Source organism: Nelumbo lutea, chromosome 1 (genome assembly GCF_056320005.1).
Source record: "Nelumbo lutea isolate HS-2025 chromosome 1, American lotus-T2T, whole genome shotgun sequence".
Classification (NCBI taxonomy): domain Eukaryota; kingdom Viridiplantae; phylum Streptophyta; class Magnoliopsida; order Proteales; family Nelumbonaceae; genus Nelumbo; species Nelumbo lutea.
In genome coordinates, this window is record NC_142684.1 from 70,434,698 (window position 1) to 70,461,553 (window position 26,856).

The 26,856-nt window shown below is 40.9% G+C and overlaps 1 protein-coding gene and 1 long non-coding RNA gene across 3 annotated transcripts in view; one reads left to right on the forward strand and one right to left on the reverse strand.

The window, feature by feature from the left end:
* LOC148875193 (transcription initiation factor IIF subunit alpha-like) overlaps positions 1-17,057 on the forward strand; it is a 54,292-nt gene extending 37,235 nt beyond the window's left edge. For both annotated transcript variants that reach the window (XM_088966662.1, XM_088966661.1), the window contains exons 7-10: positions 7,284-7,418; positions 7,672-7,890; positions 8,053-8,253; positions 16,740-17,057. In XM_088966662.1, the coding sequence (XP_088822788.1) occupies positions 7,284-7,418; positions 7,672-7,890; positions 8,053-8,253; positions 16,740-16,829 (645 nt within the window). In that variant the 3' untranslated portion in view covers positions 16,830-17,057. The remainder of the gene's footprint in view (positions 1-7,283; positions 7,419-7,671; positions 7,891-8,052; positions 8,254-16,739) is intronic.
* A 2,198-nt stretch (positions 17,058-19,255) lies between these two features.
* Positions 19,256-20,890, reverse strand: LOC148875194 (uncharacterized). The gene is made up of 2 exons (XR_016104895.1): positions 20,132-20,890; positions 19,256-19,738 (listed from the first exon to the last, which is right to left on the reverse strand). It is a non-coding gene; the product is annotated as an uncharacterized LOC148875194 (long non-coding RNA).
* Between the last annotated feature and the right edge of the window lie 5,966 nt (positions 20,891-26,856).

The following is a 26,856-nucleotide window of genomic DNA, read 5'->3' on the forward strand; positions in this document are numbered from 1 at the left end:
CGTATGCCATCAAGGGTTTTGGGGTTTAAGTCTCCCTTCAATCTTTTTCATCAAGACAATGACCTTTTTCCTGTTCCTATTTGTGTCTTTGGATGCACCTGTTATGTACATGTTCCAAGTGTCCAAAGGCATAAATTTGAACCCAAAGCTCAAAAGTGTATCTTCCTTGGTTATTCCCCTACACAGAAGGGTTATTGTTGTTTTGATCCAAAGTCTGGCAATCGGTATGTCTCAATGAATGTCACCTTTGATGAGTTTTCCCCCTTTTATGGTTCCTCTCCAGAAGGACATTGTCCACAGGGGGAGGATTTGTCACAGGTGTTTGCCCTTCCTTTTCCTGTCCCTGTTGAATCTCTTGATGTGTCTGCTTCTCCTGTCCCTATTGAGTCTCTTGATGTGTCTCCTTCTCCTTGTCCCAATACTCTACCTCCTCGTCCTATCTTCAATCCCAAGGTGTATCAAAGGCAAAGATCCAGAAATGTGCAGGTTGTTTCTCCTACAACACATGAGCCTCATACACTTCCAGTCACAGAAGAGACAACAGGTACTGTTTTAGCTCCTTTGGATTCATCCTTCCCTGACCTTGATATTCCTATTGCTGTTAGGAAAGGAAAACGGAAGTGCACTACACATTGCATTTCAAAGCACCTTTCTTACAGTTTGCTTTCACCTCCATACTTTGCCTATCTCTCTTCTGTTGCTTCTCATCTTATTCCCAGGTCTGTGTCAGAAGCTCTTAAGATTCCAGAGTGGAGGGATGCTATGAAATCTGAAATCAATGCCCTATACAAGAATGACACATGGGAAGTGGTGGACTTGCCTGAAGGGAAGGATCCAGTCGATTGCAAGTGGGTCTTTACTATCAAATACCAAGCTGATGGCACCATTGAAAGGTACAAGGCCAGGCTGGTTGCAAAAGGCTATACACAGACATATGAGATTGATTATTTAGAGACCTTTGCACCTGTTGCCAAGATGACATCTATGAGGGATGTATGGAACTGATATGAAAGGGAATGTATGCAGGCTGAAGAAATCTCTTTATGGACTGAAACAGTCCCCTAGAGCATGGTTTGAGAGATTTAGAACAACACTTGTTAACTTTGGTTATGTGCAGACACAGTCCGATCATACTCTTGTTGTGAAGAGGAGTGGACCTCTGTCAGTATACCTCATTGTGTATGTAGATGATATTGTAGTGACTAGTAATGATGTTTTAGGAATTCATGATCTAAAATGTTTTCTCCATACAAAGTTTGAGATTAAAGATTTGGGGGACTTGAGATACTTTCTCGGTATAGAAGTGGCTCGATCCAAGGATGGGATTCTTATCTCCCAAAGGAAGTATGTTCTTGACTTTCTCTCCGAGACTGGAAAGATGGGTGTTGGACCAGTTGCTACTCCTATTGATATGAGTCATAAACTCTCAGCCTCAGAAGGGACATTGTTAGAAGACAAAGGAATCTTTCAGAGACTTCTTGGGAAACTTTTGTACTTATGCATGACTCGGCCAGATATTGCATATGCAGTCAGTTGCATGAGTCAATTCATGCATGCTCCTCGAGACACACATATGGCAGCAGCAAAGAGAATCCTGTGTTATTTGAAGGGCTCCCTAGGAAAGGGTATTCTGTTTACCAAGCATGGTCATCTGAAACTTGAAGCCTACATCGATGCTGACTGGGCCGGAAACATTGATGATAGAAGATCTACTTCTGGGTATTGCAGCTTGGTGACTGGTAATGTTGTTTATTGGAGAAGCAAGAAACAATCTGTTGTTGCTCGGTCTTCGGCTGAAGCAGAATACAGGGCCATGGCACATGGAGTTTCTGAATTATTATGGTTAAAATCATTGATGGAAGAACTTGGAGTTGAATATGACAAGCCAATGATGTTGTACTGTGATAATCAGGCTGCCATCAACATTGCTCACAACCCAATGCAACATGATAGAACCAAGCATATTGAAGTTGATCGACACTTCATTAGGGAAAGGGTTTCTTCGGGTGAAGTGTGTCTTCCTTTCATCACATCTGAAGGACAGTTGGCAGATTTTCTCACCAAAGGCATTCCCAAGGCAAAACTTCAGCATGATACCAGCAAGCTTGGCATGATTGACATCTATGCTCAGCTTGAGGGGGAGTGTAGAGAAGATGGGCCGAATAGCCCATAGGTTGTTTAGTCTTTCTTGTTATTTATGTTTCTTTTCTATAATGGGCCTTATTCTGGGCCCATCCTGCCTATATTGAGTTCTGTGTAAATTCTTGCCCAACTAAGGGCCTCCTTGTAATTATTCAAATATATCTTAATAAAAGAGTGTTAGGGTGCTGAGAGAGAGAAGGATTGAAACTCTCATTCTCAGACCCTCATTGCTGAACTCTCAAGCTCTCCTCTCTTCAGTTTTTCACCTCACAATTATAAGAATTGCATCCCAGTGAGGTATACGAGGGTTTTGCATGAATTGGCTCACCACACTGACTGCAAAGGATATGTCGGGTCTCGTGATAGTCAGATAGTTCAGCTTCCCCACTAGTCGTCTATACCTTCTAGGATCTTCAAATATTTCTCTTGTATCACTGCTCAACTTAACATTTGGTTCCATAGGGGTCTCAGCCGGTTTTGCACCTAACAGTCCTGTTTCTTCCAATAGATCAAGAACATATTTTCTTTGACACAGATTTACACCTTGTTTTGACCTGGCAACTTCTATTCCCAAGAAATACTTCAATGTTCCAAGATCTTTTGTTTGGAAATGATTTTGCAGAAATACCTTTAATTTGCCAATCGCCAATTTATCACTGCCAGTAATGACAATATCATCCACATAGACCACTAGTAGAATCTTCCCAGCTTCTGAGTCATAGCTGAATACTGAGTGATCTACCTGGCACTACTTCATTCCAAAACTCTTCACCACTTCATTGAACTTCCCAAACCAAGCACGCAACGATTGTTTCAACCCATAAATTGCCTTCTTCAATCTGCATACCTTACCATCCTCCCCCTGAGCAACAAACCCAGGTGGTTGCTCCATATATACCTCATCCACAAGATCACCATGGAGAAAGGCATTCTTTATATCAAGCTGAAACTAAGGCCAATCATACATAACTGCCAGGGAAATTAGTACACGAACAAAACCAATCTTAGCCACCAGAGAGAATATCTCAATGTAGTCCACTCCATACAACTGTGGCCTTCAGACGCTCCACACTACCATTTGGCAAGTATTTCACAGTATACACCCATTTACAGCCCGTAGCATGCTTACCAGGTGGGAGAGTAGTAAGTTCCCATGTTTGAGTATGTTGAAGAGCAGAAAGTTCCTCCTCCATTGCCCGCCGCCAATCAGGTGAACTGAGAGCTTCTTGAACATTGTTAGGTATGGAAATAGAGGATAAAAGGGAAACAAACTGGCGATGTGAGGTAGAAAGACGAGATAATGAAACAAAATTGGAGATGGGATGGAGGGTAGAATTGCGTTTACCTTTCCGTAAGGCAATGGGTAGGTCAAGGTTTGAAGGTTCAACAATAGGAGCCATGAGAGGATCTGTAGATGAGGTAGAAGCTGGAGGAGGGGCCGGTGTCGTTCGACGTGTATACACTTGCCGGATTGGTGGACGTTTGGTGGTGATTTGCACGGGATGAGGTGATGAGTCTACTCCAATAACGACATCTGGAACTGGATCACTAACAGAAAGAGGAAGAGGAAGGACGGTGGAGACGAAGGCGCTTTAGGACTTGAGAAGAAGGGGACTAACTCAAAAAAGGTGACATCAGGGCAAACATAGCACTTCTGGGTAATGGGATTATAACACTTGTACCCTTTTTGAGTTCGTGAGTAGCCAAGAAAGACACATTTAATTAAGCATGCATCTAGCTTGTCTATTCTAGCGCTCAGATTTTGGACAAAGCACACACAACCAAAGACACGAGGAATTAATGGGAATAGAGATAAAGTGGGAAACAAGATAGAGAAGGGGGACCGACCATGAAGGATGAAGGAGGGCATCCGATTAATGAGAAAACATGCAGTGAGTACAACATCACTCCAAAACTGTTTAGGAACATTCATGTGGTGAAGAATAGACCGAGCAGTTTCAAGAAGCTGACGGTTCTTCCGTTCAGCTACCCCATTTTGTTGAGGGGTGAATGCACATGATGTCTGATGAATAATGCCATGTTGTTCTAAATATTGTTGAAATGAAGTAAGAAAGTATTCACGACCATTATCTGAACGGAGAATTTTGATTGGAACACCAAATTGTGTGCGTGTTTCAGCATGGAATTTTTGAAAAAATTCACTTCTTTCTTTCATTAAGTAAATCCATGTCATTCTTGAACAATTATCAATAAAGGAGACAAAATACTTGTACCCATTATAAGACTATTTTGATTGGACCCCAAACATCTGAATGAACCAAAGAAAAAGGACTCAACATACGACTCTCAACTCTTGGACTGAAGGACACACGATGATGTTTCCCAAACTGACATGACTCACATTGCAAAATTGACAAATGACTCAATGACGGGACCAAAATCTTGAGAGCCTTGAGAGATGGATGTCCCAGTCGGCAATGCCATTGTAGAGGAGTAAGTGAAATCTGAAGAACAATTGAAGATCCACCACCGTCAAGATAATACAATCTACCAACTTCATGCCCCCCACCAATCTTCTTCCCCGTCTTGAGATCCTGAAAAACAGAAGTGGAAGGAAAGAAGGTAACAAAACAGTTAAGAGCTTTGGTTATTTTACTAACAGACATAAGATTGAATGGAAACTTAGGGACATATAAAACAGATGATAAGGGCATAGAAGCCATGTCAACATTACCAACACCACATATGGGGGATGAGGACCCATTGGCAAGTGTAACAGTTTGTGATGTGGAGGTTTCAGAAAGAGAAGAGAACACACCTAGAGTCCCGGTCATATGATTTGAGGCTCCAGAGTCAATAATCCAGTGAGAGGTTTTAGATGACATGCAAGCAATACCTGATTGGGCAAGCGTGGCAGTGGTATGCTGTGAAGTAGTTTGAAGGAGCCGTTCATACTCATCACGCGGTACGCTCACCATCTCCCTCCCAGAGGTAGATGTAGATGTGGGAGGAGTTTGGTCTGCCGGTTTACTGTCACTGATATCAACCTCACCTGCTACAACATGATTAGCCCATTTAGAGGGAGGGCCATGTAGATCATAACAGAAATTCACTATGTGTCCCTCTCTACCACAATGAGTACATTTCCTTGTAGAGTTATTCTTCCCTTTGCCACGGCCTCCCCCTGAGTCACGACCACCCTGACTAATCATGGAACTGCCACGGCCTCCTCGGGGAGCATGACCTCCCCCTCTTGTACTATGTCCAACCCCTCTAGCTGTCACAAGTGCTGATCTATCAAACTGTGTGGAGTTCTTTGTCTATCCCAAAGAAATTCTACGAAGCCTTGAGAATACTTCCTCAAGTGTAGGAAGAGTAGAGCCCCCCGATATTTGGGCTCTAACTAGTTCATATTCCGACTTCAGCCCCACCAAAAATCTTGTAACATCTAGTTGCTCCCTTTGCTGTTGCTGAACTTTAATATCTGGAGTAAGGGATGATAGACATTGAGTTCATTCCTTATATTTTTCATGCAGGCATAGTACTCTTCTAGTGTTTTGGTTCCTTGTTGTAAATCAAAATACTCCTGATAAAGCTGATACACTCCTGTTGTGTTATCTTGTCCAGAATGTAGTTTATTAGCATGCTCCCATATATCCTTAGCCGTATCAAGGAACATGAAGTTGGCACTAATTTTGGGTTCCATATTATTCCACAACCAAATCATGATTTGAGCATCTTCTTGTTCCCAATTATCAAACCCTGGAGAATCCTCCGGTGGCTTCTCATCTCTTACATGCTTTACTTTCTTCTTTGCCTTGAGAAACACTTCCACTGATTTAGCCCATGGAGCATAGTTCTCCCCATTCAGCTTAATTGAGGTCATTTGTACCCCTAGGTAGTCGGAGGAAATTACCACACTAGGTTTCTGATCATTGTAGCCATCTCCTATTGCTGCCATTGTACTCTTTCACAGTTGCCTCTAACCTTACTTCTCAGCTACAAGCTGATTGATGTTGTTCACAGTTTGATACTTCAGCACCTATTGCAGCCCCTAAACACAACAGTGGGAGCACACACTTGTTCTTCTTCACACTACTGCTGACTTCACACACCTACGACTCACATAAGCATCACAAGCACCACAACACAACAGTAGGCCCTCTTACAACCATTCAATAAAAAAAATTGTGCATCACAAGCACCACAACACAGTCAAACTGCTACACCCAGTTCAGACTTGTTTAACACACTTAAGAGGGCATTACACAACCACAAGAAGCTTGGCAAGGTCACTGCATTCCACCTTACACCACTCGGCCACCTACAACAGCCCTAACACCACTCAACAACTCACAGCAGCCCTACACCATTCGGCTACTGCACACACAGCCCTTCCTAGGGCAACAATGAACCTAATTCTCTAGGTTCTAATCAGTACTAACTGATTCTTGAAGGGTTCCTACCCAGAAATACCAGCAACACAAAAGGACTAAATAACCAACCTTCCTTTGAGATTATCAGCCAACCATTCACTGCTGAAATCACTTTCCTTGATGAAGAAAACTGTGTGCAGCAGAGAGCAATGAGCTGTGATGTCTCAGACCTAGGGCGAACCAGCTCTCTCCATTAACTAACCAGAAACGAAGAAGAAGGTGTCACGAACCCAGCTGAGATGCTCTACAAGCAGAAGCAGGTCAGAAACCTCGCTCTGATACCATGTTTTGGAGCAGCTACAGTAACCCGAACCAGTGAAGAAGGAAGAAGAAGATGAGAGAAAGAGAGAACAGGAGGGTTTAGTCGAAACTGATTAGTCTCACATTCAGTCGACCCCCTAATGTTTATTAGGTTCTAATTACACTTACAAAGACTAAACTGCCCTCACTTAAGTGTGGGGCAGAGTACTTTAATAAAACAGCCACATAAGCAAAGTACTTAACTAACATGAGATTACTAAACTACCCCTATTTGGCTCACTCTAACATATACGTTAAGGGTTTTCTTATATATCAAAATGTATTACTTCAGATGTGCATTAGTGTACTAGCACTACGTTATTTTTAACTTTTCTGTACTGCTTAGGGATTCTTCTTAGTATTGAATTTATTACTTCTTTGATCCATAGAGTTGCAACAAGTGAATGTTCATGCAATTTTTTTTTGTGCTTTGCACATGCATAGGATGAAGAGGATGAAGATGAAGCTAATGAGGAAGAGGGAGGACTTAGCAAATCTGGAAAGGAACTAAAGAAGCTGCTTGGTAGAGCAGGTGGGCTGAACGATTCGGATGCTGAGGATGATGATGATGATGAAGATGTAAGTTCATGTGGTGCATAACTAAAACTACAAACTATAGCATACTGAAACATTTGTAGATCTTCTTGTAAGATGTAACCAAGCTACAATCATGATTCATTTACTTGTCTTAGCACTGTGCTGTAAGCACCCTCTTTTTAAGACTTTGATGCTGATGTATGGCCAACCTAAGGAGATTTATCAGAGTAATCATTTCAGTAAGCAGGCATGCTCAGTTTTATAATTTATTATGTTCTTTTCTTTGGCATTTTAGGTGGAAGATGAGTTTGGTCTGTCCCCTGTATTGGCTCCAAAGAAGAAGGATGCACCAAAAGAAGAACCTGCTGAGAGCAACCCCTCAAAACCATTATCTTCAGGGACTGCTCGAGGAACACCTTCTACATCCAAGTCAGCAAAGGCAAAGAGAAAATCTGGTGGGGATGATGGAAAAGTTGCTAATGGTGCACCTTCAAAAAAAGGGAAGTTTGAAAATGTATGTCATCATTTGTTCGCAATATATATATATATGGATTTTAAAGAATGAATCTAGTTGATTTTTCAGTTAACAGATAATGCTTCTGGTGTTGGATTTTCTTTTGGGTTATACATGATACCTTTTTTGCACCTCTCATTGTGCCCTTTCCTTCTGGTTCAGGAATCAAAATCCTCTCAGAAGGATGAGCCTATGTCCACTTCCAGATGTAGTGCACCCCAAAAAGCATTGGCATCATCTGGATCAACAGCACCAACTGGTCCTGTCACTGAAGATGAAATCAGGGCAGTACTGTTGGCAACAAGCCATTTAACAACACAGGATCTTGTTGCTAAATTTAAAGCAAGACTGAAATTAAAGGAGGTACTTTTTTACATGTTTATCTTGATGTTCATCTAGGGCTTGTTTTGATTCGCAAATATTATGTTTCTGAAATTAGAAAGGATAGGGTCAGATATGAAGGAACCTAGGAGTAGCTCCAATAGGTGATTAGATAAGAGAAAGTAGACTAAGATGGTTTGGTCATGCTCATAGAATCCCATCTACAGAATCTATAAAAGAAGCAATCTGTTGCAAGTTGAAGGGGCTAGAAGGGCTAGGGGACAGACTAAAAAGGACATGGGTTGAAGTAGTAAGAAATTATTTAAGAGCTCACAATTTATCAATGGATATGGCACTAAATAGAGTAGAAAATATTTGATAACCTGTTTTGATATAAAATCTGTAAAAGGAAGAAAAGAAAGAAGAGAAGAAAAGGTTTCTGCTAGAAAGAAAGAGAAGAGAGATAGAAGAGAATGGAGGAGAAGTCAAAAATCTAATCTGGCCGCTCCTTTAATTAGATTATATATTCATAAGTAAAGAGTGTACAAGTACAAGTATGCCCTTAGTAAGTCAGCTACTTGTAAGAACCTGAAAAGTCACACTTAACTTAAACATAAACTAATGGGCCTAAGGCCCAACAACTGCCTAACTAAGTTATGTAAAAAAAACAAATAAAATCGGCCCACAACTCAACACTCCTCAAGTTGGGAATAAATGTCACACATTCCCAACTAGTGTAGATCATGCTATAGCTTGTTTCTTGCAACACCTTTTGTAAGAACATCAGCAAACTGCAAGTCATATGCAACATATGGCAAGCAAACTTCTCCGGAGGTCACCCTTTCCCTTATAAAATGTCTGTCCACTTCGATGTGGCTTCATCCTATCATGCTGAACTGGGTTGTGGGCAATGTTAATTGCTGCTTGATTGCCACATTATAGCATCATAGATTCTTCTGCCTCAATCCCAATCTCCCCTAACAAGGAACAGATCCAGAGGAGTTTTGAAACACCATGTGCCATGGTTTTGTATTCAGCTTCTGCACTTGACCTTGCCACAACTATTGTTTCTTACTTTTCCATGAAACTAGATTACCTCCGACAAGAGTGCAAACTCCTGATGTAGATCTCCTGCCATCTAGACATCCTACCCAAACAGCAACTGTGTATGTCTCTACCTGGGTGTCCCTTCAAATAAGAAAGTATCCTGTCAATAGCCTCCCAATGCTGAACTCGTGGGGCATGCATGTATTGACTCACCACACTCACTGCATAAGAGATGTCTGGTCGTGTCATACATAAGTATAACAATCGCCCCACTAATCTCTTATACCCCCCCAACATCCTTCACAAGTTCAACATCCATGTGAATCGTTGTGAGATTCATCAAAGTCTGATACCCCCCAACATCGCATAAGAGATGTCTGACATAGCTCAGCTAGAGATTCATCAAAGTCTTCATACCCAAAATGGCTGAATCGAACATCAAGAGCTTCAGTGAAGTCAAGCCTGGTAAGTTGTGGATGAGATCTTCTGTACCATTGATACCAAAGATTTGCCTCACCATCCATGTGAATCACTATGATTTGCAGCCTCTAGGAGGCAGGGACTTCATGGAATGGAATGCAAAATATTGTTCAGCCCTATTAATCTAGGGCACATGATCATCACCTGAGAAAATGGGGAAGTTGATCTTGATTTCTTGTCCAGGAAGATTTCCCGATGACTGTTGTTGCTGGATCCTTCCTATTTGCTTTCCTTGTTAGCCTTTGAGGAGGTTCTCTTGAACTGAGAAATGAAGGTTGCTAAGGCTTCTTTCATCTCTTTCAAATCCCCATCAATCCGGAGAAGGTGCTCTTCCATTTGGTCAACACGACTGTCTACGTTACTGGATCTGGTGGTGGGCATCCTAGAACCTAGCTCTGGTACCAGTAAATAGACTTCAATGAAAAACTGAGGTTCTTTGAGGGAGCTCTTCCTCCAGAAATGGATACAAGGGAAGAAAAGGAGATGAAAAGAAGATGAAGATGAAGAGAATTCAGTATGTTTCTTATTGTTCTTTTTGGTTCTCGGTAGATATTTATACCTTTGCATCATAGTTTTTAAGGCGCCAAGGTGAGGCTAGGCGACAGGGGGCCTAGGCGATGGATTTTTTTTAAGTAAACCATATATCCTAGGGTAGTTCCCTAGGTTCCATAACCATCTTTTCTTAATAATTATCCATAATTTTCATAAGAGAAGTATTAATTTCATGTTTTAAGTTTAGAAAATCAACATTTTATGAGAAGAGAAGAAACAAAGGAAAGAAAATTAAAAAAATATAGGGGCTGAACCCCTACTTTTGTTATAGGAAAAGAAGAAAAGAAAAGGTGGAAGAAGAAGAAGATCTGTAAGAAGAATGTTTCTACCGTTGCTACAGTAGTCCGAGCCAGTAAGGAGAAGAAGAAAGAGAAGGAGAAGAAGAAGAAGATGAAAGAACTTTCGACTGGATAGCTAAACCTATCAGTCGACCTCTTAATAGTGATTAGGCTCTAATTAAATGTACAAGGACTAAACTGCCCCTGCTTAAGTATGGGACAGAGAACCTCTAATAAGACTACCACATAAGCTCATAACTTAACCAAGGTGAGTTGACTAATCTACCCTTACTCGGCTAACTCTAACACTCCCCCTCAAGCTGGAGAATATATGCCATATAATCCCAGCTTGTTACATATATAGTTCACTCTCCCTGAGCTTAAGGCTTTTGCAAACAAATCTGCCCACTGATCACCTGAGCTTACAAGTTCTGTGCTTATCTCTCTAGTACGAACCTTCTCTCTCACAAAGTGGCAATCAATGTCTATGTGCTTTGCTCTCTCATGAAAAACAGGGTTGGATGAGATATGGAGCGCAGCTTGATTGTCACAGTACAACTTCATAGGTTTATCCATGTGGAACCCGATTTCTTGTAGGAGATTCCTCAACCACACTAATTCACATGTAGTGTGTGCCATAGCTCTGTACTCGGCTTCAGCACTACTTCTAGCCACAACCGTCTGCTTTTTACTCTTCCACGTCACAAGATTTCCTCCAAGAAATGTGCATTAACCTGTAGTAGATCTTCTATCAGACATAGAGCCCGCCCAATCTGCATCCATGTACCCAACTACTTCAAGTTTTCCTCCTGGTTTATATAATAGCCCACGGCCCGGAGCTCCCTTCAAATCTCTTACAATTCTAAGAACTGCATCCCAGTGAGGTATACGAGGGTTCTGCATAAATTGTCTCACCACATTGGCTGCAAAGGAGATGTTTGGTCTCGTGATAGTTAAATAGTTCAGCTTCCCCACTAGTCGTCTATACCTTCCAGGATCATCAAATATTTCCCCTGTATCATTGCTCAACTTAGCATTTGGTTCCATAGGAGTCTCAGCCGGTTTTGCACCTAACAGTCCTGTTTCGTCCAATAGATCGAGAACATAGTTTCTTTGGCACAGGTTTACACCTTGTCTTGATCTAGCAACTTCTATACCCAAGAAATACTTCAATGTCCCAAGGTCTTTTGTTTGAAAATGATTTTGCAAAAAGACCTTGAGTTTGTTGATCCCCAATTTGTCACTGCCAGTTATGACAATATCGTCCACATAGACCACTAATAAAATCTTTCCAGCTTCTGATAGCTGAACACTGAGTGATCAACCTGGCATTGTTTCATTCCAAAATTCTTCACCACTTCAGTAAACTTCTCGAACCAAGCACGAGGCGATTGTTTCAATCCATAAATTGCCTTTTGCAGTCTGCACACCTTACCAGCCTCCCCCTGAGTAACAAACCCAGGTGGTTGCTCCATATATACCTCCTCTATAAGGTCACCATGAAGGAAGGCATTTTTTATGTCAAGTTGAAATAAGGGCCAATCATACATAACTGCCAGGGAAATTAACACACGGACAGAGCTAATCTTAGTCACTGGAGAGAAGGTCTCCATATAGTCCACTCCATACAACTGTGAATACCCTTTAGCAACAAGTCTGGCTTTCAGACGCTCCACACTACCATCTGGCAAGTATTTAACAGTATAAACCCATTTACAACCCACAACATGCTTACCAGGAGGAAGAGTAGTGAGCTCCCACGTGTGAGTATGCTGAAGAGCAGAGAGTTCCTACTCCATTGCCTGCCTCCACCCAGGTGAACTAAGAGCCTCTTGGACATTGTTAGGTATGGAAATAGATGACAATAGTGAAACAAACTAGCGATGTGAGGCGGAAAGGCGAGATACTGAAACAAAATTGGAAATGGGATGGAGAGTAGAACTACACTTACCTTTCCGTAAGACAATGGGTAGGTGAAGTCCTGAGGGTTCAGCAACAAGAGCAACGACAGGATCCACGAACAAGGTAGAAGCTGGAGGAGGGGCCGGTGTCGTTCGACGTGTATACACTTGCCGAATTGGTGGTCGTTCAGTAGGGATCTGCACTGGATGAGGTGACGAGTCAACTCCAATAGGAACACCCGGAACGGGATCATTGACCCGAAGAGGAAGAGGAAGTAAAGGGATTGTAACACTTGTACCCTTTTTGAGTCCGAGAGTAGCCAAGAAAGACACACTTAATGGAGCGTGCATCCAACTTGTCTATTCTAGGACTCAGATTGTGAACAAAGCACACACAACCAAAGATACGAGGTGTTAATGGAAAGGGAGACAAGGTGGGGAACAAGATAGAGAAGGGAGACCGACCATGAAGAATAAAGGAGGGCATCCGATTAATGACGAAACACGCAGTAAGTACAGCATCACTCCAAAACCGTTTAGGAACACTCATATGATGAAGAATAGACCGAGCTGTTTCAAGGAGATGACGGTTCTTCCGTTCAACCACCCCACCAATCTTCTTCACCGTCCTGAGATCCTGAAAAACACAAGAGGAAGGGAAAAAAGTAACAGAGCAGTTAAGAGTCTTGGTTAATTTACTAACAAACATAAGATTGAATGGAAACTTAGGGACATATAGAACAAATGATAAAGAAAGAGAAGCCATGTCAACATTGCCAACACCATAGATGGGAGAGGAGGAACCATTGGCAAGGGTAACAGTTTGAGATGTGGAAGTTTCAGAGAGAGAGGAGAACACACCTGGAGTCCCGGTCATGTGATCAGAGACTCCAGAGTCAATAATCCAAGGAGAGGTTTTAGATGACAGGCAAGCTATACCTGAGTGGGCAAGAGTAGCAGTAGTGTGCTGTGAAGTGGACTGAAGGAACCGCTCATACTCATCACGCGGTACACTCACCCTCTCCCTTCCGGAAACAGATGTAGATGTGGAAGGAGTTAGGTCTGCCTGTTGATTATCACTAACATCAACCCCACCAGCAACAGCATGATTGGCCCATTTAGAGGGAGGGCGGCCATGAAGATCATAACAAAAATTTACGGAATGTCCTTCCCTGCCACAGTGGGTACACTTCCTTGTAGAGCTGCCTTTTTCTTTGCCACGGCCTCCCCCTGAGTCACGACCACCACCACGGCCAAATATGGAACCACCACGACCTCCTCAAGAGGCATGTCCTCCCCCTTTCGTACCACGTCCACCTCCTCTAACTATCACAAAAGCTGATCTATCAGACTGTGTGGGATTCTCCGTCTGTCCCAAAGAAATCCTACGAAGCCGAGCAAACACTTCCTCAAGTGTAGGAAGGGTAGAGCCCCCCAATATTTGGGCCCTAACTGGTTCATACTCTGATTTCAACCCCACTAAGAACCTTGTGACATCTAGTTGTTCCCTATGTTGTTGCTGAACCTTAACATTTGGAGTGAGAGGATGATAGACATTGAGTTCATTTATGAGGTTCTTCATACTGGCATAGTACTCTTCTAGGGTTTTATTTCCTTGCTGCAGACCAAAGTACTCCTGATAGAGTTGATATACCCTTGTAGTATTATCTTGCCCAGAATACAGCTTCTTGGCATGTTCCCATATGTCCTTAGCTGTATCTAAGAACATGAAGTTGGCACTTATTTTGGGTTCCATACTGTTCCAAAGCCATGTCATGATTTGAGCATCCTCTTGTTCCCAATCATCAAACCTTGGAGAGTCAGCCGGTGGTTTATCTTCTTTCACATGCTTCACTTTTCTCTTTGCCTTGAGAAAAACTTCCACCGACTTGGCCCATGGAACATAGTTCTCACCATTCAGTTTAATTGAGGTCATCTATACACCTAGATAGTGAGAGGAAACCACCACACTAGGTTTCTGTTCACTACAGCCATCTCCCATTGCTGCCATGATACTCTTTCAATGCTGCCTCTAATCTGAATTCCCAATCACCAACTAAGTGCTGTTGTCAAGAGTTTGATGTTCCAGAACCTACTGTAGTCCCTAAACACAATGATAGATACACACGCCTTTGTTCTTATCCACACCACTACTGATTTCACAAAAAAAAACACAGACTACACCGACATTAATTCAGCACTTGCTAACCACATGCAAGCTCTCTTACAACTACTCAACAGAGTTTGTGCATCACAAGCACCACCACACAGCCATAGCTGTCACACACAATACAGACCTGCTTTAACGCTTTTAAGAGGGCACCACAAGACCAACAAAAACTCAACTAGTACCATTGCATTACACCTTGCACCATTCAGCCACCTACAGTAGCAGCCCTTACACCATTTGGTCACTGTAAACACAGCCTGTTCTTGGAATTTTTCCAAGAACCAGGGAAACAACCAACCTAGTTCTCTAGGTTCTGATCAGTCCTCTCAAATTCTTGAAGATTTTCAACCCAGAAATACCAACAGCACACATAGGAGAGAGAACCAACCTTCGTTTGAGAGCTTCAGCCAACCATTCACTGCTGAAGTTGTTTTCTTAGGAAAGGAGGTTCTGTGCACCAGAAAAAAGAAGAGCTGTGATGTTTCAGGCCTAGGACGAACCACTTTTCTCCATTGACAGCCCAGAGAAGAAAAGGAGAGAACTGAAGCACGAACTGAAGTTGTCACGAACTGAAACAGGTCACAAACTGAAGTTGTCACGCTCTGATACCATGTTTCTACTGTTGCTACAGTAGTCCGAACCAGTAAGGAGAAGAAGAAGAAGAAGATGAAAGAACTGTCGACTGGATAGCTAAACCCTATCAGTCGACCTCTTAATAGTGATTAGGCTCTAATTAAATGTACAAGGACTAAACTGCCCCTGCTTAAGTATGGGACAGAGAACCTCTAATAAGATTGCCACATAAGCTCATAATTTAACCAAGGTGAGTTGACTAATCTACCCTTATTCGGCTAACTCTAACAAAGAAAATGTGTTGATTAGACAAAATTTTAAGTTCTTCCCTTGCTTATTGGTTAAGGTTCTTAAATCTGAGGATTCAATCAAGGATCAAAACTTCGATATGATATGCCCCGTATCGGGTGTATTGTATTGTATCTTTCACGCCCCAATGCACATGTTTACAGGTATTTTCGGGAGCCCATTTTTTAAAATAATATATATAAATGAAATTGAAAACCAAAGAAAAAAAAAGGGGGAGTATCATTATAAGTACTGATACACCTCTGCCGATACATAGAGGTGTATTGATACTTTGAACCATGGGTTCAATACAGCAGTTAGCAATGTTTATGTTGATTAAACCCTAGCAAATAAGAAAATAATAAAAAGAAATTAGTACATGAACACATAAAATGAGTATTCTAGTTTAATAATGCCTATTTTATAATTATAATGTCAAAAAATATAAAATATAAAAGTATTTTATAACTTAGTGAACGAAACTACTTGAAAACTATGCTCTGCATATCATGTTTAACATACCAATTCACCAGCACATGGGGGTGTTGAGTTAGTTAGGATGACATGTCCTCCTGGAGTATACAAACTTGATAGGAGGTGTTACATGAGATATCCTCAGTGGTTTGCTTGGCTGTGTGACCTGGGCCTGAGATGGCTTAGTTAGGGCCCTATCAGTATCATATTCATACTTGGACCACATGGGTATGAGCCAATTGGCTTATCCCAAAACTATGCTAACACATTGCTCTCCACAATGGGAGAGCTTCCACTCAATTGCTCTTATTGAACATTGTGACTAGTTCCCCACCAAGGCTCCCAAGACCCCTATTTATAGAGTTGGGAGGGCCAAAACTTCCGAAAGAAGAGGATTTGAACCTAGAAATGGCTATGTCGAGGTTCAAGAAAAAATCTTTAATTTAGTTAACACGAAATAGTTAGGAATAAGGATGAGTTAAGTTCATTGTCCTACTTGTTGAGCATGGTCTAAACCGTCTGTGGGTTTATTCCTTTGTTCTAATTGGACTTGGATATTCATCTATACATGCCTCAATACTGTATAATGTTATGACTGATTACATATTGTGGATATCTTGTCTTATTGTAGAATTCATTCATGCTTCTCGGCCTGAACTAAAACATAAAGGCAAAAAAAAAAAAAAAAACACCAATAGAATATGTGTTCCAAACAATCTGGTTGGCAATATGTTTGATCTAACTTGTGAGGATTAATTGTTGCAGGACAAGTCAGCTTTCGCAGCAATTGTGAGGAGAATCTCTAAGATACAAAAGAGCAACGGATCCAATTGGATTGTGTTGAGAGATAAATGATGTCTGGGTCTTAAATTCAAGCTTTTCTTTTCCCAAATCTGGTTTTGCACTTTTTCTTGAGGTAACAATTTCGTGCATTACAATCTAGACCCTGCCACATACTTTCTCCTTGTGAGAAAAAAGAAAAATATTGTAGGGCTTCTTGTTCTGAAATCTGAACAATGGTGAGGTTAGTTTCCTATAACGTACCAGTAACCTGAAAATTCATGTCATTTAGTTTTTCTTTTACGTTTTTTGCCTGTCTACTACGCACTGTAAATCTATAATTGACACCACTTTGCGAACAAGCTCCTAGACTCGCACAGAAATAGTCCGTAGAGTTTGTACTGTACCCATTTTCCAACCCCCTCTTAGGGCTGCCTCGATTCGAATCTGAATTCAATCCGTTAAGAACCATATTTTGGATATCTCCTTTGATTTTAACAAATCTGATTAAATTAGAAAAGTAGATCAATTCTTTAATTATGAAATATTATATATTATATTATTTAGATTATATCACCAATTTTTTTATTATAATCCAAATCGAATCAATTAAAAAATTAGATACTCGAATTCCAATCATAGTTTTGAAAATTCGGTTGGTTCTTTTTGGATTTGGATCGATCGGATTTCTTATTGAATCGGATTGGGTATACCCTTTCCCTTTTTATTTGCAGCCTTTTATCTCCAACTCCAAGACTCCTACCACATGATGAGCTTGGGCTATACTGATATCAATCTCCTCACGTCGTCGGGACGAGGTCGGATTTTTCCCTCGAGCTATAATGTCAGGCATGGCTCTCAAAAGGAAAATAAACAAAGATAGGAAAATCTCTCATACCCATTTGATTGTGGTTGGATACATATATAGAACTCAGGCTTGATGCTAATAATTGCTAATGATGCATAAAAAATATTTCTGCTGTAACAAACTCTACAACCACCAGCTGTCTTAGAGCAAAAGACAGCTGGTGGAGAGTTTGTTACAGCCATAGAAGACCACCTTAGCCTCTGCATGTCAATGTGCCGTAACATATACCCGCCTTCATTCAATGTATACTATGTAAATAACCGGAACTATCACCATAAAACGATAAGCCCTCAACCCTTCAGGCTTCAGCCATAGAAGTTGGTTCAATCCTACGTACTATTGCTTTCTTTCTCACACAGTTTTCTCATTCTCAGCTGTGACTAATGGCGTAGAGGAATATGACCCATGCGAGGTTTGAAAAAATAAAAAAGAATATGAAGCGGAAGATAACAAGTCAATAATTCATTTAAGACGAAAACATTATGGAGATGGAACTTTCTTTTTATGTTATAAGTGGGATTTGACAGGAAAACAGAAGATTTCTTTTACTTTTGGGTAAGAATATTTGGTTGTTGTGAGTTGACGTATGATATTTCCGATGTATAGTTTAAGTGACCAGCAATGTACAGTGATTAGCACGTCCGGACTCTTTTCTGGGTTTCATGACACAAAGGAGGTAGTCCATCTCCAATCCGGGGTTAAACAAAACTGGGGAAATAGGACTCATGTGGCCGGCTCCATATGGTATGGATAGGGTTTGGATCAAGGTTTAAAGTTTTGATACTGGCTGATACACCGGCAGGGGCGTAATGGCCAGTATCGGCCCTTTTTTTTAAGTTTTACATTTTTTTTTTTCGATTTAAGTTTAAAGGGGCCAACTTAAGTCCCGATTACTCTCTGAAGCAGGCCCTAACCCGATACAACCCCTGTAGGGGCGTATGGGGAATGGCCCCATACAATATGTATCGACTGATATGTGCTGATACGGACTAATACGTAAAGATTTTTTTTTTGCTGATAACTATTTATATGATCCAGTTGCTTTAGCCTTCACGTAATCCTATAACCATCCAAATGATCATCATTTCTTTATAGGCTACATGATGCGCGTCTAGTATTCACTTCTAAACTTTTGGTAAAAATCAAGGGATTTCATTGATAATGACGGAGAAGATTAAAGGTAGAGGCTCCGGCAAGCCCACAGGTGAGGAAACCAGATTGCTTGAGGACCTTACTCGCAAATAGGCGAGGCAGATTATTAGCTTCATTCATTGCTTCAAAGACGGACAGAAGTAACATTTGGATCTCTGATTTTGGACAGAGGAGAGCACATGATTGTTCTAGTGAGCACTCTGGTTTTGGTTGGTGCCATTTCCAGGCTACCATCCCCATCGATCAAACTCGGTGGCTCTTCCTCATCCCTCCTACATTTTTGGGAAGAGGACAAGATCCATTTACAGAACAGAGGATGTGGGTATAGAATTACAGTGTAACTCTGTCCCAGATTTTGAAGTGGAAGACTTTCCTGGATTATTTCATCTAATTAATCCCATGAATTTGGATTCGTTAACAAGAATGCCATAACTATAACCCATAGTCATATAAATTGAAACTTGAAACATGATTCAAACTCTTGAGAGAACTGAAAAAGTAAATCAAATTAACATAACCGACGTTCTTATAACCAACAATCCACACACCCATAATCATACTGATCAGTTAAGCTGAAACGAGAGATCATTATCGTAGGTTTAAGTAACAGCATCCTAAAACTGAGAGAAGCAAAGCAAGAGCAAACCAACCCACAAGCTAGAAGGGAGTCCACGCGTGGAAGCAGATGGGGTGGGTCCAGTGGCCACGGCATCATCTGTAGAAACGATCATCATCGCCTCCTCTTTTGTTTTAGGCTGTGGCAACACCTCGACGTTAAACTTGAGACCCTTCTTGCAGCTCTCCGGCCTGCCACTGGTGAAGTAGTGGGTGCCTTCTGCGTCAAAGGAGATGCTATCCAAGCCATCAGTGTACATCCTGATTGGATTACTGGTATCGCATGAATCGAATTCCTCTTTGCTTTTCAACTCTGCAATGCTTTCCTGCGCAACAGAATAGGCAAACCCTGCCAAATGCCACCCAACGCCCCCCCCCCCCCCCAAAAAAAAAAAAAAAGTAATATCGTACGATCAGATTATAAGACTAGGAAAGAAATGTGCTGGGGCCCGAGCAAACCACCCCAGACATCACCACCGCCGGATTCTTGTGCACGGTGCAACTTGTCTAACTCTCCGGTAGTCGGTTAATATATCTCAGGTGTGAGGGATGGTGTCTCACAGCCCAACTTGGCAGGTCAAGGGAAAGATAGAAGTAATATTTCTGATAATTAAGTGAGAAGCAGCAATTAATCTGGATTACTTCCGAGATGAGAATTCTCTCGTAAGACCCAGATAAAAGAAAGGAAAAAAGAGTATATAAACGACCCAGTGGATCAGAGAGAGAGAGAGAGAGAGCTTACAGATTTTGTCGCCGACCCTGAAAATCCTACCGGACGACCAGGCTCCGATATTGGAAGATGGATCCCACCCATGATCGTCTCCAACCACATGATGAACTTGAGCTGCTATCCTTTTCTCCCCAACAATCACCGATATAATAATCATGAGAAGCATCAACATAAAGGAACTACGCATAACTTCAGCCATTGAAACAGAGATTCGATGGTTAATCTCCTCCCTCAGTGTAAGCTTCAGAAAAGGGCGAGAGAGGGAGAGAGAGAGAGAGAGGGGAACTGATCGTACGTGTTGTTTAAGGAGCTCCTTTTCATCACACTTCCCTTTCCTGCTACTTAAGGCACTTCCCTTTCCTGCTACTTAAGGAAGCCAAGGACTGAAGAGTGTGTATTCTCTCCAGTGTTAGCCTTAGTTTATATACCAAAGGAAACTTAATGACAGAAGTTTCTTCACCAAGGCACCAACCAGTCAGTCTCTATTGGGAATGGGCGAATGGGGAGTAAAGAGTAACAACGCCAAGTAGTGTAGAGTAGGCATTGTCAGTGACAAGTAACAACCCTCATCTGCCATTGATATTTCATATTCCATACCCACACAATCGAGAGGTAACTTCAACTCTTCCAGTTCCATGAAATCACACCTAAAGCTCCATCTTGCAAAATTGTTGCCTGAGTCATCCCTTGCAACAAGGAGGAAGCAATTCAATCCAGTACAATTCCAACCTTTTCATTAACGTCTGATTGGGATCTTATCTTCTCAACACCCCCTCCCTCCTCAGTGTCGTCATATGTCCGGCCCACAGCCCACTTGACACCAAAGATTTCACACTCACGTTGGTGGGTCCACATTAACTGAAGGACCGAGAAGCACAAGGAAAATGTAAGAAGAGGGTGGCAAAAGTGGAAGGTTCCAAGAGGGAGACAAAGGGCAGACCAATCCGAATGGGATGATGCCCCACCCGCTAGTAGCGCCATTTGCCAGGGGATTTCCCTCCTCTTAGTTTTTTGGTTTCAACTTGAAACACTTTTGAAGGGGACGGCTCAACTTAACTTGGGAAACAGAGGAGGGAAGGGATAAAATGCTTTACTTCCCAAAGGTTTTGTTTTGGCTCGTCCTTCTTACTTCTTAGGGCCGTCGTCCTTCAGAGTTTGGATTGCCAGGGAACGGATTCATAGAACCCCCTCCCTCTCTCTCTCAAGGTTAGTCACATGGCAGAAAGGGGCTGGGTTGGGTTAATCCATATATCCAAAAAAACATTTTTGAGAGAATCATCTATCTTAAGACTGTCACGTAACAAAAACACGGGTAAGATCAATCTGTATATTAAAAAATGCAAAAAGTAATAAAAAATATCAAAATATTACAGAAATTTCAGATAAATACAAAAAAAAAATCAAAAATTACGAAATTGTGGAAAATACCAGAAAATTACTAATAATCAGAACTTTTGCAAAAAAAAAACACAAAAAAATGTAGAAAATGCAAAAAAAATACCAGAAATTTGCAAAAAGTGCAGAAAATAGCATAAAATGAAAAAAAAATGCAGAACTTTTCATAAAAGTGCTTGCATACTTTTATAAAAGTGTTTTTATGCTTTCATAAAAGTGCTTTTGTGTAAAAGTACTTTTTGTAAAACTGTTCGTAAAAGTACTTTTCAAAAAAGTAATTTCGTGTAAAAGTACATTTGTAAAACTACTTTTGTGTAATATAAAATTACTTTTGTAAAAGTTCTTTCGTATAAAATTGCATGTGAACATGAAAGTTAATAAAATCTATTTTATTTCACTTTTAATCACAAAATAAAATGTGGTATGGTGGTTTGGATTTGTAATGAGATGTGGACATGTAAAGAGGCCTGAGTTCGAGTCATGTTAACTATTGTTTTATTTGAGAATTGGCGACTATAGATAGGGCTTAACTTTGATCCAACCCATCCTGACCCGCACAACCCAACCCATCCTCACACTAATGGGTTACTCGACCTATATTGACTCTTAAATAGAATTGATGGGTTGGGCAGGTCAAATGGGTTGGGGTCAAGATTGCCGGTCATACCTACCAAGGCAATCTCCATCCCCAACCCAATGGGGTCGGAGAAGATGGGTACCCAACAAGGACAGCGAAAATTTCCATCCCTAATCCAAATTTGATCCATTTATAATTGGAGCAAATATGGATCCACCCCCACTAGCCCAATAAAATTCAATTCAATTTGATTTAAATGTATATATTCATATATGTTGAAAATTTATATTGTATCTATTTGCAAAGGTGGTTTGAGTGTTGTGTTTTTACTTAAATTGTTATGGTTCAAGTTTCCTAAATATTATTTTTAAGTCATTTTATTCATGAAATACAACATTAAAGTCATTTTTGGTTCATTTTATTAATAATATATGATCATTTTTTGTTTCACTTGTTAACACAATTTAATAGTCTGATGGATATGATCCAATTTAGAGTTCGAATCACCAGTCAATAAAATGTGTTCCAGCACCCTCCCAATATGATCCGATACCACGCATTTCATACACGGTGGATCCCAGGGCATTAGACCTTTTTCTACAATTTCAGAAAAGAAAAAACAAAAAAAAAAGAAAAAGAAAGAAAAAACGAACAAGCAAACAAAGAGAAATGCCGGAATCTCAAGGGCATCAGACCATCTCAGAATTAAGCCCTTTAGGACCCTCTAGCACTGCTACCCAAAAAGAAGAGGACCACTATTGCCAGTAAAGATATGTTGCACTTTTTTCCTGCACTTTCAGCCTTACATTGTACGAGTGTGAATACCTATGCATACGACAACACACATGTAATGGTGAAGTTCTGAACTTGTGATAGACTGAAAGTGTAGAAGTGCAGCAGATCCGGACTCCACTCTAGCACTACAAAGGAGAAATGCCGGAATGAACACATACATGGGTGATGTGGCCAGATGAAGCCCAACTAAAATGCAATGATGCCAACTCAGTGCATGCAGTTGGTTTGGGTTAAGATCAACTCTTAACCTAACTCGGTGTGTTAAAAGTTAGAACCAGGGTAGGAAATGGATGGGTTGGGTGTTGAAAACCAACCCATCTACCAACCATCCACACCCATTAATAATAGTACATCATGATCATGTTAGGCTCCAAGTATTGATACGTGCCAAATGCATTAAATAAACTTTTCTAGACTTTCAGTTTGGTTGGATGGGTGTTGAAAACCAACCTATCTACCGAGTCAGGATCTGCTCCTCGCACCTACCGGTCCTCACACCTACCTTGCATGTACCAGTTGCATATGCGGAATATCTCCCATACTTCTACAACATATTACGGCTGTGTATTGGAAGCATCTCCTGATGATAATATCAGAACTGGTGATATCATCATTGGGAGATGTTCCCAATATACAGAGGGGATGTGCTGTGGGATATTGTGAGGCGCAAATCTGAATTCAGGAGACCTGAACACAAAAAGCAATCCAGATCTCCTGCCCACTAGAATCCCACCTCCAGGACACTACAGCTGTACATTGGAAATATCTTCCCATGTAATTATGTGAGATGTTTTCAATGTGTGGCTATAGCGATGTATGAGTAGGAGATCTGAACACCAAAAAGAAATCCTTCATTTAGTGCATTTAAAAACTGTTACATATCCTATGTAGACTTGTTCATGAGTCAGGAGTCCAGGCTCAATTTTACACTGCTATGGGCTTAGGCTCTGGGTCAGGCCCATTAGAAATTTGGCAAAAGCCAAGCCTGAACCCGGCCATGAACAGGTTTAATCGTATGATATGCAACGATGCATTGTGATATTTGAACATTCGTTGCAACCCAGTATAACCAATCCACCGTAGCATTTAAAAATTAACCTAAATAAAAGTATCTTTGTGAAAAAAAAAAAAAAAGTTTCCAAGATGAGGCATCAGTGTTAGACGTACATGACACAGACACAGGTAATAAACTCAACTTTCCAAGAAAACAAATAATAATTAATCTGTTTTTGAATACCAGTATATCACAATCGGTTCACTAATTAAATTCTAACTCAACGATATATACATTTATAAATCAATGATGTTCCACCAAATGATGTATAAAACTTTGCCGTAGTCTGATATATAGCTATTTACTTAAAATTGATGTGGTTTCAGGTTGTATGGATGTATGTATGAATATGCACAAATCCAACGGTCAGCTGGATCCATACATTAAAAAGGTGGAGTGGAACATCTTCATGAAATAACATGGAAAAGCATAATTACAGTACTACTCTGCGTGTTGGGACACAATTCTAGCTGTTGGGTTGTAACATCAAACTTTTTATCAAGGTTAAAAAGAAGGAGAAATGGTCCACCATGAATAATATGCATGCATCTACCGCAGTTTCACGTGAACTGGTGACCCTCACGCGGGATTAATTGAAGTTGAACAGAAAAAATGCAGAGGAAGAAAGGGATGGTGAGGGAGAAAGAAGACAACAAGATCCCGGGTCTCCAGCAGAGAAAGAAAAGAAAGTGTCGCAGACACAGGCAGCATTATTTGTAATAATCGATGGATACTTCACTGCCCCAACAGTAACTGCAGTTAATAAAAGAGTAGTCTGGTACAATACCCAATTGAAGATTCTTACAAACTTGGAATTTTGGGGTGATGGGTTTGAATTGAAGTATTCATCAAACGTAATTTTGGAAGAATTCTTTAGTTTAATTTGTATAGAGCTGTTCATCAATCACCATTCGTCTTTTAATGGAGTTAAAACTTATCTAAAAGAATGGGTTGGATTTTATTAGCACATTAAGATCTTGTACAAGGCTGTATATATACAAGAAGAATAATGAATGAATTGGAAACAATTACAAGAATAGAAATAATAAATTAAGGCAAGAGCTTCATTAGGAAACTTCCTAAGAGGAGAGTTTCCTCTTTGCTTTGATTGGTTTCTCTATGGTAGGGATTCTCTAAATAGTAGCTAGTCCATATTTAGCAGGAAGACTAGTGCTCTCTTTGGTAAGAGACCTAGAGCTCTCTTTCGTAGGAAATCTAGAACACTCTTTTGGTAGGAGGAGGAAGCCTAGGGCTGGTCGACTCCTCAATATGCCCCCTCAAGCGAAAATGGGCAGGAAGCACATAAAGCTTAGACCTAAATTATTCGAATCGGTGCGACGACAAAGGCTTAGTGAAAATATCCGCAATCTGGTTTTCAATAGGAAGGAACCGCACCACCAAGAACTTTTTAAGAATAAGGTCATGAAGAAAGTGAAAATTGACCTCAATGTGTTTAGTGCGAGCACGAAAAAATGGGATGAGCAGCAAGGTACATGGCCCCAATATTGTTGCAGTATAGAACTGGTGGCGATTGGGAGTTGACACCTAGAACATAGAGAAGAGAGTTCAGCCACAATAATTTCATAGTAGCATTAGTTGTAGCTCGAAATTCATCCTCTGTGCTAAACCGAGCTATTGTAGGCTACTTTTTTGCGCTCCACGAAATTAAATGAAAACCAAGAAAAATACCATATCTGCCAGTAGAACGTCTGTCATTAGGACAACCAGCCCAATCTACGTCAGAGTATGCTGTTAAGGTGTCTAACGAGTGTGCCAAGAAAAACAAACCGGAGTCAATGGTTCCTTTGAGATACCTCAGAATCCTTTTTACTGCACCCCAGTGTTCATTAGTAGGAGCTTTTAAAAATTAACAAACTTTATTCACTGCAAAGGCAACATCTGACCTTGTTAGACATACTAAAGAGCATGTACAATGCTCTAGTACTGAGTGGGATCAGAGATCGGTTAACCATTAAACCGAGAGATCCGGGATGAGGTGGCCATTGGACTAGAAACAGGTTTGTCGGTAGCAAGGTTAGTCTTCAACAGAAATATACTTACAATGAGAAAGAAACAATCCAGTTGCATCACGATGAGATTCAATACCAAGAAAGTAGTGCAATGACCCCAAGTCATTCAAAGCAAAGGTCTGAGATAAATTGTTGATAAGCTGAGAAACATGAGTAGAGGAGGATCCAATAATAATAATATCATCAACGTAAACAATGATGTAAATGGTAATTTGTTCTCAATTGTAAATGAACAGAGAGTGGTCACACTGGGAACCCCAAAAACCGAGATCATATAAATAGTTGCTCAACCGGGAAAACCAAGCTTGAGGAGTCTGTTTGAGCCCACAAAGGGCCTTATGAAGTTTCCAGACATGATGGGGATAATTGTTGTCCTCAAATCCTTTCGGTTGACACATAAAAATAGTCTCGGTAATAAATCCAGTAAGAAAGGCATTATGAACATCCAACTGGTGAATGTCCCAACCGCGAGAAACTACAAGAGCAAGAACAGTGCGCACAGTAGCAAGTTTGACCACAGGACTGAAAGTCTTAGTGAAGTCTACACCCGAAACCTGAGTGAAGCCTTGAGAAACAAGATAGGCTTTGTAACGGTCAATGGAACCACCATGGTACCGTTTGATTTTGAAAACCCACTTCGAGCCAACCACATTCATAGAAGCATCATAGGGAACCAGTTCCCAAGTACCATTCTGAAGAAAGGCATGAAATTCGGCAACCATGGTAGCCCGCCAATGAGGAGACTTGGAAGCCTATCCATAAGAGGAGGGCTTCTTCTCATGAGTATGAACATCATGCAATAAAGTAGTTGGGAGAGGATGGCAAGTAGCAGTTAACACCTGAGTCGACCTAGACGTCATAGACCTTGTCATCATTGTATGAGTGC